Source organism: Ammospiza caudacuta, chromosome 6 (genome assembly GCF_027887145.1).
Source record: "Ammospiza caudacuta isolate bAmmCau1 chromosome 6, bAmmCau1.pri, whole genome shotgun sequence".
In the NCBI taxonomy this organism is placed as follows: Eukaryota; Metazoa; Chordata; class Aves; order Passeriformes; family Passerellidae; genus Ammospiza; species Ammospiza caudacuta.
Window position 1 is genome coordinate 51,881,377 of NC_080598.1, and position 16,411 is coordinate 51,897,787.

A 16,411-nucleotide genomic window follows, 5' to 3' on the forward strand; every position below is an offset into this window, starting at 1 on the left:
TGACCTACTGATATTTTCCAGTCACACTTGGCCCGGTTCTGTTCTTACAGAAACATGACAAAATATGAGAAGGATTTTTGTAATATGAGGTCAGACTCTGTCCAGAGAATTTCAGAGCTGAAGATGGCAAACAGTAGTCATATCTTTTAATCCTTCTTTATCCTGTCCCACTCTTACCTCTGCTCCTATCTTCTCTTTACTGAGGCTGCCACAGCTGTTATCAAGACTTTGGCATGCAGAGAGCTGACTCCCTTTCAGTCTGACAGAGGTGGGGACCATGGCCAGAGAAATGGCAAGGATATCAACAGCCAGATGATATTTCTGGCCTTCAGCATTTGCAGGCAGGAATTATTCTAATTTCTCCACTGTCTCATTTTTCACGTGGATTATTGTCTTCACTTGAAAAATTAAGAGTTTAAGAGCTGTTACAGAAACCGCAGGTGCTCGCTGCAGACAGGAGGAAGTTGCTCTTTTTTAGACAGGGTTTCTGTGGAGGAGTTGGGATCCTGGTTCAGATCTCCCAAATCCCTAAGCAGTCTTTAGCCATTGAATCATCTTTCCATTCCATTCAACCTATATTGGCTCCTTCATATTTGGCTGTTTCAAGCTCTGTGAACTGCAGTTAGTAGGGCTTGGTTATTACCACACTGTGGTGGTCCAGCATCATTCTTTTCTGTAAATAGCATATTCTGTAAATAGCTGCACCAGAGTTTAAGCTCTCCTAAGCCATCTTTATAGTATATGTGAAGAAATCCAACAAAGCTGAACAAAGAATTTTACCTCAAAAGGTCATGTCAAAAACTTTCTCTGTTGTTACAGAACAGATGAACAGTTATAGCAGATAATTAGGCTGATTTGCCAAACATTTCAATAAAGAAAATGAAATCATTAAAACATACTGATCCAAATATATATTTTGTCCCAATCATTAAAGGCTCCATCCCTCTTAAAATGAAGATTTTTAATGGCTGAACTGTTGGACCAAGAACCAGAACTCTGGACGCCTTTGGGATTTTAGACATTTGTCTGCCTTGTAATGTGTGAGGTAATTAAGCAGAGAGTCTTACCTCTAAATTCAACATGTTTGTTTAGTCATTCTGCTCAGAGAGGCTCAGTTAGCATTTGTAAACTCTTACACAGCTCCAAAAATGTTTACTTTCTACAGGAAAGTCTGCCTAGATGGTGTGACTGAAGATCATTCTAACTTAAAACATAAACCAAACTGCTGTGAGCATCCTGAGCTGAAGGTGCCAATAAACAGATATACTTTTTACAGTAAAAAAAAACCTTAACTACTGACTCTTATAGATATTTTTAAACTAACCCTTCAAATTCCTTCAATTCATGGTCCATTACATCTGTGCAAACTGTGAAATGTTACCAGATCTTTATATACTTTCTATAGCTTGAAATGAGGAATGAAGTTGTAAAGACATAATAAATTAAATCCCCTTTCTAGTTGAAGTTACAGCTTCTTCTGTAGACTTGTTCTAAGATCTTTAAATGCTGGAGCTACTGCATTGCCTATTCACTTTTTCTAGTAAATGCATAGACTTCTAATTTTGAATCTCTCTCCATTACTGAAAAATGTTCCAAATATGGCAATGAAAAACAACAGAAAACAAGAAACTTGATTTGCAAAGAGGAGTTGGATTTGCAAAACCAGTATTTTGATCTCATTTTGATGTGACAAGTTTTGTAAGACTTGTTATTTCTCATATAAATTTTAGACGCAGATGCAGTTTTTTATTCAGTCTGTGAGTAAATGTGGAACTTGGCAGATCCTAGAGATTCATGTCCAAGCAATGAAAAATTACAAACTTCTTGTTATTGCTCAAATGTTCTTCATTATGGAAAAAATAACTTAAATACGGAAATGCAGTAGTGTAAGCAAAGTGGAGACTTTGGAAAGTCTGTGACGAAGATCTCTTGTCATATTGCACTTACCTTTATGAGTCAGTGTGAGATGGGCTGTTTCAAGATTTTCCTCCTGTTATTTGTTAGGATTCCTTACATAATGTGTAATTCACAAATTACATGTTGTTTTCAAGTCTTTGCCAAAATTAAAATTTTACAAGATGGTAAAAAACAGACCAACATTAAATCTTGAGCCACTTAGAGTTTTCTCCATTGTGATGGTGTTAACTGGAGCATGTTTTGTTTATCAATTTTAGCACTGCTTGCATAACTATCTTACTATGCTTTAGTGAATAAAAATTTGGAATAAAAGCATTTTTCATTATAGGGAAGTTCATAATAAGGTATCACCATTCAGCCTCCCCTGCCTTTTCATTTTAACTTACTTATCAAACAAAAATGGACACAATTGAATAAGAATTGAGATATATGGTGCATGTGTTGGTTAAGTAGCCAATGAGAAGAATATTTTCCTATAAGTAAATAGCATTCCAGTCCCTTGATAATTTCTCATTTTTTGTTGTTTAGGTTGTTTTTAATTGAAAACCTACATTGTTTACATGTCTATGCTTAAGACTGATTTGCATGTAAAATCTGAAATGCAAGATATTATCTTTTTAAAATATTGCTCTAATCAGTGGACAATCAGAATGAAAAAGATAAGAATAATTTATAAACCACCACTCTCAGGCTACTTGGTCCCAGAAAGTAATCAGGAAAATAAGAAGCTTATTTGGGTACAAGCCTGAGAAAATGCAGCAGTCATCATGAATATTACTGAGAAGTAACACTCACAGAGATTCATGCCCTGGACACCTATAGTGGGGTGCAAAAACCAGTGCTTTTCAAAAAGAGTGGAAGTGGGGTTTAGCAAGGTTCATGTTTCATTCCCACCTCTCTGTGCTGCTTCACCCCCAGCTCCTTGGCATGGCTGCCCTCATGTCTAGCAGGGAAAGGAGCTCCCAACACAACAAAATCCTGATCCTGATTTCTCCCTGTGTGCATTGGTACAGAGAAGGCTGTAATTCAGAGATGTTAATTAAGTTCTTATTTTTACAGATATTCACACAATGGAACTTTTAACTGCCAAGGACAATTTGAGAGCTTTAATTAGCGGTCAAAGGATGACAAGAGCCACGACGCAGGGCTTGTATTATTTCACAATGAGAATGAAATATTTCACATGTCTTGAAAATTTCTTCAGCTGACGTTTGGGAAAGATAAAAAAAAAATCCTGGGGCTTTCTTCCAAAATGTAACATCATACACATGGTGTATGGCCAGCAAAACACTCAGGACAGCCCTCAGTCACTCAGTTGTGCTTCAGGATGCATCTTTGTATTCTCTCAGTAACCTCTGTACTGCTGTTTATCAACTGTGTCCGAATTTGAAACTTTGCCTGGATTGTCAGGAAGGACAAAGAGTATGTATGCCTATCTTTTTAAATGTATTATCTTTATTTAAATAATTTCTATATTTTATATTAAAAAATGATCTTTTGTGCTCTCGCTTCTGGTCTGTGCAGTCTAGTAAGGCTCTCCCTTTCTTTTTCACCACAAAAGTAATTCTGAAGGTCAGTATTAGTTTATGTGTAAAGCCATGATCCACTTTACCTAATTGCTCTAACTGGCTAATGAGTACTAATTGTAAAAAGGGTGATAGATGAGCTGTGCATGGAAATTCATCAGAAATCAGTTCAAAGTAAGAAAAATATGTCATTATTTGTATAAAAGATGACTGGAATAGGTTAAGGACAGAAACTGAAAACCATTCATGTGGTTAATTTTCCATTAGTGCTAACTACTTCTAAATACTTACAGAAATTACGGAAAATTAAGCACATTTTCTGTCAAGAGAACATTAGGAACTCTAAATTTATAAAAGGCTTGTGGCTTGTGGTAGTGCTCAGACACTGATTAGTAGACTCTGAAGAAATTTTTGCAATGAAAATCTCAACAGAATTCTCAGGTATTATTGCTAGCTGAACAAGAATTTGGATTTAGCTGTGAAATGAAAGATAAAACTTCCAGGTGTTTTTAGCTGAGCCCATCATGAACGAATCTGTGGCTCCAGCCAAGAGATTGTGTCTGAAGCGTGCAGAGTAGCTGGCATAAGCTGATAGAAAGAAGTCCTCAGAAAAAGGGCAAACAAGGACAATAAGCATTTCTTTTTATTCTATATTTAGTATAATAAATAATTCTGTTTAGATTTGACTGTTATCTTTCATCTACATTATTTTTGAAATATAAAGTTTGCAGACTTTCTGCCATTGCTCTCTCATGCCTTAGCCAGCCTCCTGCTATAACAACATTCAATTTCTGCTGTCTCACAAAGAGCCTCTCTGATGCTAATCAGCCATTTATTTGCTATATGTGTTTTACCTGTAGTTTTAGATCCTCTCAAGTTATCTATGTTTGTGTGAGAGGTCTGTGAACTAGGTAACATTCAGACTGTTGTGAGGGAAATCCAGGGAGCTGTGCTCACTTGAGTTGTACCTCAGTTCCCCATCAAGGCTGCCAGCTTGAGTGAGTTTATGAACTCAGACACAAGTTTGCTGCTCACCGAATTCTGCAGCAAAGAAAAATGTTCTGTGCATTACTACCAGGTAGCCTGATGTGGAATATTAATACTTATTCCTAGAGGCATCCCAAAATAAGCACGGCAAGGTGCTCGTATTCAGAAATCACTGAGGCTGTACATGTATGTGAAAGAGATGAAAGATGGTCCTAAATTCTGTCTTCAGGAATGCCATCATTAGGTGTTTACTAGGTGTAAAATACAGAAGCTGAAAGGGCAGAGTTAAACAGCTACAGCAGAAAGTCAACATTTAGAATGACTGATTGCAAAATATTAATTTTTTCAAATACATTCTTTTCTGTGATTGATATGCTCCACTTGCATACGAAATACTGAAATGTCAGATGGCAGAAAAGGCTCAACAATAACTTGCCTACCATAATGTTCTGAGACCAAATGCCTGTAAAAACCAGGATCCAGGCATCAAGCATGGCAGCACCAGAAGAATGGAGCAGGGAGCAGCTCTGACAGTGGATCTCTGACAGAAAGTCCAGTGGATTTTCATGGGAGGATAAGGTTTTACCCGTGTTCTTACTCCTGCACAATCTCACATGCAGCTACCAGAAAAAAAAAAGGTGTTGCCAATGCTATGATGAGCTAAATACTTTGGAGCCTGGCACAGCCAAACTAAAATGAAATTTTTGCCTGGAGAAGAGGGCTGTAAATTCAGAGCTGCAGAAGTCTTTCCTCCAGGCATAATTTTCAGTGTAATATTTTGGAGAAGTCTCTGTTTTATTATTCCAACCACTGACATTTGAAGGCAATAAGATGCCTAGTCTAACAGCAGTTTTGAACCCAAACTTCAGGGTGGGAGGAACTAAGAAGGACCAAAGGAATGCAAAGTTCAGGCAGCAAGTGGCACATACAGAGAGTGAGCAGCTTTCCCAATTCAGGGAAACAGGCATGATCCTTCTTCAGCAGGATAGCAGAATATAATAATATATTCATATGTCTATAATATAGTATATAATACAGTAACAATAACAGTAACATGGTAAATAAGAGTAAGAGAAAGGGCAGGGAAGGATGGAAATCTGGTTTTGTGTCACCAGCATGACTCCACTACTCTCAGGGAGATGGAATTCTCCCATATCTGTGTCTGTCATCAGTCTGGAGGAGATGTACAGAAATATTTACACTAATTTGTCACTTTCCTTCCTCTGTGCCACTTCAAACAATGGGAGCAAGGAGAGGAAACTTCATGGGATGTAGAGGAAGTTCTATCCTTGCTAACACTGAGAACATTCCCACAGCTGCACTTATCAAATATGAATTGATCTAGCCTGTAATAATCAGTAAGGACTAACAAAGAATTTGCAGCAGTTGAATGTTTGTTACATCACTCATGAGAGGCAACTTTTGCTCTTTTATTCTTCTTTTTTGCAGTTATTTTCTCTCATTTCGAAGACGTCTCCTGTTCACTTTGGAATTTTTTTAAAAATGACTGAAACTCCTCTAGTGAATATTACCTCCTCAAACCAGAGTGAACATCAGAGCAACTCAACTGTTTGCCCAGACTTGGATGAGTGGTGGGACATTGTGTACTATGTAGGGCCCAAGTACATCAACACTGTCTGCGTCGTTGGGATGCTTGGAAATGTGTTTGTTCTCTTCACCTATTCACTGCACAAGGGCCCCCTGAAGATAGCTGAAATCTACCTGATGAACCTTGCTGTTGCTGACCTTGTCTTCCTCATGTGCCTCCCTTTCTGGGCAGAGAACATCAAAAATGAGTTCAACTGGCCCTTTGGCAGCTTCCTGTGCCGCAGCATCAGCGCCTCCATCACCCTGAACATGTACACCAGCATCTACCTGCTCGTGGCCGTCAGCGTGGATCGCTACCTGACCTTTGTCCACACCTTGAACCACAGGGAGATATGGAGCAAATCCATGACCAAAGGGATCTGCTTGCTCATCTGGTTCTTTTGCATCCTTCTCAGCATCCCAGCTTTCATGTTCCGGACGGTGAAAGACTTTCCCCAGTGGAATATTTCAGCCTGCACCTTGGACTTCCCCAGCCCGCCGTGGCAATTGGCTGAAAGCCTGGTGGGCAATGTGGTGGGGTTTCTGCTGCCATCCACAGCAATCATCTTCCTCAATTTCTCCACCATTAGGTCCCTACAAAAAACAGCAAAAGAGCGAAAAGCAATCAGAGCAAAGGGTTGCAAGAGGCACAGAGGCACGAAGGCAACCAGGCTGATCCTCACTGTGGTACTGATGTTTCTTTTCTGCTGGACTCCTCACCATTTTTTTGTATTCCTTGATATATTATACCATACAGAAGTGATCAAAGGCTGCTTCTGGGAGGAACTGATCAACTTTGGGGAGCAGTTTTCTTATATGCTGGCTATCACCAACAGCTGCATTAACCCTGTGATTTATGTCTTTGTTGGGAAATACTTCAGGCAAAAGGCTTTAGAAGTTTTTTCACAGTTTATTCCCTGTGGATTTCCTTCGAGATGGGTATCTTTCAAAGAAATGTCTTCAAATTTCAACATGTTTCCAATCAAGAGTAGTTTAACATAATGGTTCTCAGTTCCTCTTCATTTTAATATTATAACTTATTTTATGCCACTGCAAATGGCATTAAAAATTAATATGAAACATTCTGATCTGGCCTTCACAGACCAAGCTAATCACCTATTAAAGTAAATCACTTGATTGATTGCTTATTTTTTCCTCAGGCTTGCTTTTCTAGTTCTGTGTCATCCATCCAAATGCAAAATGTGTGAAGCCAGAATTTTTTACCAAATTGTCTAACCTGTCTTACCTATTAACAGTGGCTTAAAAGAAAAACTCTTTGACAAAATACCAGAAACCTGGTTTCTTTGCAGAAAGCCATAAGCCAGCTGAATTTTTTGCTGCATTGTATCTGTGATGACAGCTGCTATACCACCTATAACACTATTCATAAATTACAACAGCTATTACAGAGCAAATATGAGCTTAATCTTTGGCTGATGAATGCATTTAAGCAGGTATGGGATAACTTTGGTTATTTTGAAAAAAAAATTCACTAATTTGCATTTTTACAGTAAGATATAGAGAATTTTAATAATTTTTTTGCACTTTAATTATGTGCAATGCATGACTATTGTACAAGAGGAAGTAACACAAAGAAAGTGTACATAAATTGTAAAAAAAGCAAGGTAACGCAGTAGCCTCCTCAAAGCCTGATTTTTGGTGATCCAGTAAAGTGTTACAAAATTGCTCATAAAGTACTGTAAAGATTATTTTTATTTTTTATATGTGAATGTATCTATGATGACCATTGATACTGTGTTATTTTGAGGCAAATCCTTAAATACATATTTATGGTTTTATGAATCAGAATTAATAAACTACATAACATCTTTTTTGCTTCACAGTCTTGTTCTATCTTATATTTATTTTTATGTTTTGTCTCTTTCCCCCTATTCCTTTGGGGAAGAGCAAATATATAGTTCTGTGATTAAAAATCCTTGTTGCTACCAGAACACAAACTCTTGTAGTAAAAGAAAAATTTTTTTCCATCACAGCCACAGTGGCAGAGTAGATGTAAAGCAACTGAGATCAAATTATGAGTACAGACATGGAAAAAGACATGCAGCCTGTTCAGCCAGAGGATCTTGGTGCAGAAGGGAGCATCCAGACACATAATTTGTATAATAATTCATTTAACTCCTCACTGTAAAGCCTATTCAGTCCTGTACTCAGTGCAACAGCACCTCATTTCCTAGCGTTCTTTTTAGTGTTTCCATTTTGAATATGTAATTTTTAATGTGTAATTCCATTTTGAATATGTAATTAACCTCTTATTTGATTATAGAAATCTGTCTATTCAACATCATTGCAATATGTTAGTGTTAATTTTTAATTGTTCTTTCAAACTTTTTGAATCTGAACAGTGGAAGCTTTTTGAGGACTTGCAAGTCTGTCTTCCTGCAATGATGGTTTAAGAATTAAGGGTGGATTAAGGGATCAGGGAGGAAGAATCTGTCATAGGTTTACTACTTCCACTGCTTCTGTGACAGATGTTTTTAAAATAAATATCAGGCTTAAACACCAGTAATAACAACAGCATGCGAAGTCCCCTGACTCATCTGAAGTCAAATTCCTAATTCCCATCTATTGTAAACTGTTGAATGCTGCATCTATTTAATACATCCCCAGCTGAATCTTTAATTCAAAAAACTTCCAAGCAGAGATATTTTCTGGGGAAAGGGAAGGGAAAGGAGGGGAAGGCTGAAATAATGAAAAAGATGCAGAAAAAGAAGCTCCATTTTCTCACTACAGATGAGGACCTTTAAAGGGAAAGTATCTTGTCTCATCTGACTAACACTTGTCCATGTTAGTCAATGTACAAATAAAGGGAAAAACACTTCTTGAGTGTGGTGGCATATTTGGGCTATGACACAATAGATTGAAAATGAGTATGAAATCTGAATTTAATGGAAAACCTCCTGTTTCCATCCATGAGCAAGTGACAAGGGCTTTCATGAAAGCTTCTTTTACACATGCGCAACTGTCAGGAAAAACATCTGTAGTTTAAACACTGCCTTAAACCACTTAACAGAGTCTTGCCAATCAATGGATTTGCTCTCCAGCATGAATGCCTGTAAACGTGTGCATTTCTGCCTGAGTGTTAGGGTCTGGTGTTTGTTAGTGGCCACTTTTTGCTGAGGTGCTGTGCTGCACTCACCTCGCTGAGCTGTGCCCAGGAGGGCTCTGGTGACAGCCCCAGTGATGCTCTGGGCTGGCAGTGGCCAGGGCACTGCTGCTGTTCCTGTGCTGCTGTACTGGACAGGCTGGGAGCACTGTGACCTTGAGTTGGAGGGATGTGGATGAGCCCTTCAGGGAGCAGAGATTGACCTGCAGCCCTTGGAGGACTCAGGGCTGGACGCCTGAAGGATAATTTGGCGTGACCCTTGGGCTCCTCTGCTGGAGTAGGTTTTGTGGCAGGACCTGAGACCTCATGGGGGACCCACACTGCAGCAGCTCATGAAAAACTGCAGCCCTTGAGTAGGGCCCACCATGGAGAGGTTCAAAGAGAACTGTCTCATGTGGGTGGGAACCTCTGCTGGAGCAGGGAAAGCAGAGATTCTCTTCCAGCCCATGGTGAAGCAGTGTGTCCTGCAGCCCATGGAGGAGGATGATGATGTAAACTTGTCACTATTGAGTAAGAAATGGCACAGACTCACCAGAAATCAGATTGGCATAATGCACCATTTATTTTGGACTGGTCCTTTTAATAAGTTGTTCCAATCCAGGGGGACTTGATTGGTCATTTAGTTAATACATTTCACCTGGTTGGCTAATTAACAACACAGCCTTCTTGTGAACAATCTCTGAGAAAAACAAGAAAGCAGAGAGTAGGAAAACACCTGCAAGTTGTTTATAATAATAAGCTATCATTGTTTATCTTCAACTCCCTAAAGTCTCTCAGGCCAGTTCTGGGGAAACTTATCTGGTTTTCTCACTCTCTGACCAGGGTGTCTCATCCACCCAGACTATATTAATGATGCAACCCTTGTTGCAGCCAGGCTAGGGACAAGAGGAGGAGTTTCTTGCAATGTTAAACTAGATAACTTGGCCCAAAAAGGGCCTAGGGTGGAGATTGTAATGGATGTGCCTTGATATTGCTGTAAGCCATGATTTGAGATGCATGTTGCAGGAATTAGTACAGCAGAAACCCATATCAGTGGAGGAGAGGCCTTACAAGAAGAAGTTTAAGTGCATCAGTGACCAGACCTGAGCTGGCTTGGGTGCTCGGTAACTCCAAGAAACACAACACCATTCCTATACTGAGTCACCACCAGAGCAGATGGAGCCTGAAGTCATGGACCAAATGAACTCAAAGAATGTTTTGTAAACATTTGTGCACATTTTATGAGTATTTTCTAGGGGTGGTCCATTGACTAAAGAAATTACATCTGTGTATTTTGTCCAAGGATGGGAAGAAGGGTGGTGCTGGTTAATAAAGTTGCTTCAAATAGTGGGACCTGGGCATGATGAAAGTGGTATGGAATAAGTGATGGAATGTGCTGGTTTGGGCTGGGGTAGAATTAATTTTCTTCATGGTGGCCAGTATGGAGCTGTGTTTTGGATTTGTGCTGAACACAGGGTTAATAATATAGAGATGTTTTTGTTATTGCTGAGCAGGGTTTACACAGAGACAAGGTCTTTTCTTCATTCCAGGCTGCCACACTGGAGAGAAGGCTGGAAACTGGAAGGAGACACAGCCAGGATAGGTGACCCAAACCGACCAAAGGGATATTCCAGACCACATGACATTATGGTCAGTATATAAAATGGGAGGAAGAAGGAAACAAAAGGAGGAGGAAGGAGGGGACATCTGTAGTGATGCCATTTGTCTTTCCAAGTATCTGTTATTTGTGATGGGGCTCTGCTCTCCTGGAGGTGGCTGAACACCTGCCTGCCCATGGGAAGCAGTGAATTTATTGCTGATTTTGCTTTGTTAATTTGTGTGGCTTTTGTTTTCCCTGTTAAACTGTCTTTCTCTCAACACATCAGTTTTCCAGCTTTGACCCTTTTGATTCTTTCCCAGATCCCTTGGTGGGGGAATGGGCAAGTGGCTGCATTGGGCTTGGCAGCTGGCTGGGGTTAAATCTGAACAAACCTGTCCCAGGAGTGCTGGGTTGTTTCTGCCTTGCAGGTGTACATGAAAATAGAGAATGAACTTGAATTGCAGCAAGGAAATCTCAGGATAAGCATTAATAAAAAGCTCCTGGTGAAGCCAGTGACAGGCTGCCCAGGAGAGAACCCAGCCCAGCAGCAACAGGACCCTTGGAGCCCAGTTTAGACAGCAATTTTTGGGGAAAATGTCAACATAATTGGTTCTGCCCCAGCACAAGGGAGTGTGTATCCCTCCAATGATTCCTTCTCTTGTGGTGAATAAATAAAATTTCCTTGTTTGCCCTTTCAGGGTTCTTCACTGATCACCTCTCAGCCAGTACTGAAATGTCAGCTCTGTAGCACTAATACTGCCAGACTCCACTGCCCATGGCTTGTGCTTTGGAATAAGCATCATTTTTACCTTCTCTCATGTAACTTCTCACACTCCTGATAAACATTGTCAAATATGAATCACTAAAAAGCTTCTCTGCTGCACCTTAAGAGCTTGCAAGTATAATTTAACTTGTTCTCATCTGTCTCTATTGAATTTATGTTTTACTATTAATTTCTCTAGGACAAGCACTATCTTTGCATTATCTGTTCAAGCTTTGCTTAATGCCCAGTCTTAGTTTATCATACAGGGCTCCTAGCACTAGTGTAATGAAGTGGCATTTAAGATTCAGTGAAACACATTTCAAGGAATAATACAGCCTGGGCTTACAAATGTAACATCAAAACATTTGGATAAGCCATTTCAATATCAAAAGCTCTACCTGTAAATACAGATAGTTCTCATATCAGAGAACCTTCACCTTTAACAACAATAACAAAAATACCATGAAACCCAGCTGATTGATTTATAAAACTGAAAATTGAAGAAAATACATTGATCACTTAAAGTGAAGACATTAGCATTTTCAGAGATCTACAGGCACATGGATTTCTAACCTGCCAGGAATCATCTTCCTGGGAAGAAAGCTGTTTGTCACCCCTGTCAAATCATACCACATCAAGTAAAAATGTTGAATCTTGGATGGAAAAAAGCACTTTGCTCACAGGTCAGATGTACTGCAGCTTTCAGCAGTGAAATCCTCAGAGATGCTTACCCCTCTGCAGCTGCCTGTGACAGGGTTTCACAGGAGACCTGGTCACAGAGCAACAGGACCCCCTTCACCGCCCATGGGTCAAGGGTGGAGGGTGCCAGAGAAACTGTTCATTGTCCCAGTGAGCTCTGGTGCACAGGAACAAGGGACAAAAGCTGCACCAACGTGGCAGGACCAAAATCATACTGGGGAAATGGGTGGAGTTTAATGGAGAACAGAGAAATATCTGATTGGAGACTGGGAGTCAAGAAACCTCTCTCAGCATCTTCCCAATGCCAGAGTGTGGGGACGAGCAGGGAGGTCACAGTGACCAAAGAGAACATTGAGGGAGCAGGAGACAGGGACTGGCTGGACCAGGGGACAGCAATGTGCATGTGAAAGGGAAATGACTTTGACAATGAACTGGCACAGAGTTGGGACCTGGTGCTGAGGAGGTCAGAGCAAATTGTGAAAAAAGGGAAGAAGAAGTAGATATCTCAGGATGGGACTTGGAATATTGTATTCCCTTTAAAAAACCCTGTCAGGATTGGAAACACTAAAAGAAGTTAAAGAAATTTGAGTTTAGCAAATTGAACATCCAAGGGCCAGGAAATATTTGACCTTAGACTGTCCCTGGAATTTCAGTGTGGTCTCCTTCAGGGTATGAGTTATAATATGGTCTTATGGTCTTATGACTAAGCTTTGAATTTCCAACATTGCAACTTATCCACTTCTGATTTAGCCTTGTGTCACCCTGCCTTATGTAGGAGAGGAAGACACTTACATAAATCAAACAATATCCTCAAGAAATTAAATCATCCATCCTGCATATTAAATAAAATCAATGGTATTGATAACACACATGCTGCCTTGAATTTTACACTGAGAAACCTTTGAGACAACATATAATTAAACTGAAAAATTTATTTCAGTAAGGTTTCCTAGAAGGAAATTAGTCTAATAATCATGTTTGATCACAACTGAAAAGATTAGAAGACATTGTGAAATAAGAGAAGATAGGAAGAATATTGTCATCAGCGAAAATGCAGGAAGAAACATCCCCTTTCCAGGTAGCACAGTAGGACCCCTGACAAAGAGTAGACACTCTTTTTGGTCACTGGAAAGGATTTGTCAAAACATCTTCATCACAGAAGAGCAGGGTGGGACTTTGGGTCTGTCAGGAAGACAAATGAAAAGAAAAAGAACAGATGGGAATACACATCCTGGGACTGAACCATGCAAGAGCAGTTTGGCTTGGGTTTGTTTTTTCTTTTTCAGAAGGGAATTTGAAACTCTCATGCAAAAGAAATCCGTCTGATTTAGACAGTTTATTTAAGTGTTCTAGCTGTTTTTTCCTTCAAGTTTTCAGTAGCTGCTGTTTATTGCCAAGACTTCTATCTCACACATGACTCAGAGTAAAATCCTGGGTATCTTTCCCAGCCTACTGAGCTAGATGAAGAACCTGCCCCCTCTTTTCTCAGCCCCAAACCACAGGAAGCTATGCAAATAGTATGTTTATCCCTGGTGGAGAATGGCCATGGACCCATTTGGTCACTATTGCCATGTCCTATCTGAATTTTCCAGAGGGCAATGGACCACAAATACCCATCACGGTGAGTGAGAGAAAATGTTAGCAAGGCCCATTCTTGAGTTTCAGCTTGGTTAGTAAGCATGGCTTGAACAAATCCATCTCCCTCTCAGGCTCAATCCATGGGCAGCAATGCATCTGTCCTGACTTTGGCTGGGATAGAGTTAGTTTTCTTCTTAGCAGCAGGCACAGCATTGTGTTTAGCTTTAAAAATAGTATTGAGGTCAAATTGACTGCAGCCAGGGGACAGACTGGTGAATGACTTGTGAGCAACTTATTGTGCATAACTTGTTTTTCTTGGGGTTTATTTCTCTCTCTCTCTCACCTTTTCAATACTGTTATTATTGTTTTTTACTATTATCATTTGTATTATTATATTTTACTTTGCTTCAATTATCACCGCTATTATCTCAACCCATGAATTTTATCTTTTCTGATTCTCCTCCCCCTCACACTGTCAGTAGAGTGTCTAGCTGTCTGCTGGAACCAAAACTACAACACACTACCTTGTGTGAATAGTAAGAAGGAGGAAGCCTGCTTTAGCAGTGCTCCTCAACTTCTGGCAGAAGAACTTTGTCCACACAAACTACTTTGGCCATGCTGTTACCACCAACTCAATGAGTCCCTTATGATATCCAGCACTGTTCTTGGAGAGTTATTAAATTACATGACACAGAATGAGGAACCCATGATTTCAAAACTTCCTAGTTTTATGCATATGTGTGGCTGGTTGCAGTGCATTCTACAGGACAAACATTAGGAAGAAAACACGAAGCAACTGCTCTAGAAAACTCTCTGCTGCAATCTTAATATTGTGCACTTCAGGTTTGTTCCAACGAAATCATCACTCTCTGATAATGATATTTTCTTTCAGGAATGAGGCTTATTTTCCATTATTGCTCCAATATACAGCTACAGCTGGAAAAGATGTTCTCCTCTGGGAAGTAATTCACACATAGAAAAGTTCACATTTGGCTTTCAGCTCCTGCAGAGAAAATCTCCAGGCACGCACTAGAAATGAAACCAGCCACCACCATTTCCCACAGGAAGAGCTGGAATAAATCTCACATCCATCACACAAGACTAACTCAACAGACAAACTGCAAGGTCCAAATCCTGAAAAAACGTTTTAAATTGTCCCATTTTTGGTGTATGGATAAATGTATGTATGCTCTGAAGTATCATGGAGTAAGAAATGCTCTTCATCACTGGAAGGAGGATAAGTAGAAATAATTAATGCTCCAAGCATTCCTTACCTGAGTGACTGAACTGTGCTGTGAATAACAGGTTAGAGGCCAAAACCTCACTTAATGTGCATCACAGTAGAAGAAAGCTGTACATATTTGTAGCAGACAAAGGGCTATTCTTAACTTGAGATAGTGACCCTGAGTGTTGATCATTATATCATAATGAAGTTACCATAATTTTGTGAGACAAAGAAATTACATCATCTTATAGTTAGCATAATAAACAATAGTCTGTCTATTTTTTTCTGCTATGCTCTTTAGCTATTAAGCTTCTAATAAAAATATTTTTCATGTGATAAAATTGCTGGACTACACTGTAGAAGGTATTGGGGGTGATGAGGAGAATCTCATGATGAGAAAATTCAGCCTCCAATGATAAAGTCAGACACTTGGTAAGCTTAGATTTGGAAAAGATAAGCAAATTTAAAAATAAAAAAGGTAAGAGACTAAAAAAGGTAAGAGACTATATTTAACAAATTAAAAAGCAGCTAAGACATTTTCAAGAAATGAGAAATGCAAGAAAATGTAAAGGTGAGGCTGCCTGTTCTGCAAAACTTTAGTCAGCCTCTCATGAATCAGAGGAAGCACTGAGCTCCTGAGCAAGGCCTCCTGCCAGCATTGCTCAACTCTTATCTGCTGGTTGCATGCCAGCTCCCCAGCATGGATGCCAGTAATTCAGAAGGCAAATCACCCACAGCCAGAACATTGACTGTCTCTGACGTGGCAAGTGGTTGTCAGAGAATGGATGATGGTACATCTGATGGGGCTTAACACTCTAACACTCTAGATATCCTTCTAAGGCAGACATTTATTGCAGATAAATAGTAATCTACTAAAATAACCAAAAATTTTTGTAAGAAGGTGTTATGGCACCTTCTTACAAAAGGAGGCAGTTTGTCTCCTCCCTTGCCTCAGACTTTTGGATGTGAAGGGCTGCAAAGCACCATTGAGTCAGCTAAATACAGTTTAAAGCTGTTCAAAAATTGTCAGCAAACTTTCTTCTTCCCATGGTGTGGGAGAAAAGAAATGCTCTGATAAACCATCACTGTCAGGATATCATGGAAATGTTGTCATTGCCCATTTAAGAGAACAGGGAGCTAATGATAGCAGAACATGAATGCAGCAAACTGACTTGCAGGTATATGGAACATGAGGAACATTCCATTTCTCAATGGTATTAGAATCCCTACAGCCAGCCCTGGTGTTGTCTTCATGATCATGAAGGAGGAAGGGAAACAAATTCAAGCTAATGGGAAAATACTTAACAGAAGCCAGTTCCAGAAAAGAAAAAGTGTTACTTTTCAAAAAGAACTCCCAGGTGTGCAGACTACTGAGACTTCACACATCCTGAACTTCAAGGCAATTCCTTGGTAAATTGTCACTGCG

The 16,411-nt window shown here is 39.7% G+C and overlaps 1 protein-coding gene across 1 annotated transcript; it reads left to right on the forward strand.

Moving 5' to 3' along the window:
- The first annotated feature begins 3,197 nt into the window (after positions 1–3,197).
- BDKRB1 (bradykinin receptor B1) lies at positions 3,198–7,659 on the forward strand. Its single transcript, XM_058807702.1, has 2 exons — positions 3,198–3,339; positions 5,880–7,659. Exon 2 carries the CDS (start codon positions 5,934–5,936, stop codon positions 7,017–7,019), a length of 1,086 nt encoding a protein of 361 aa, XP_058663685.1. The 5' UTR covers positions 3,198–3,339; positions 5,880–5,933; the 3' UTR covers positions 7,020–7,659.
- The last annotated feature ends 8,752 nt before the right edge of the window (positions 7,660–16,411 follow it).

Excerpts from the sequence above, each read along its gene's own strand:
- BDKRB1 (XM_058807702.1), top strand. The coding sequence starts at position 5,934 with ATGACTGAAACTCCTCTAGTGAATATTACCTCCTCAAACCAGAGTGAA.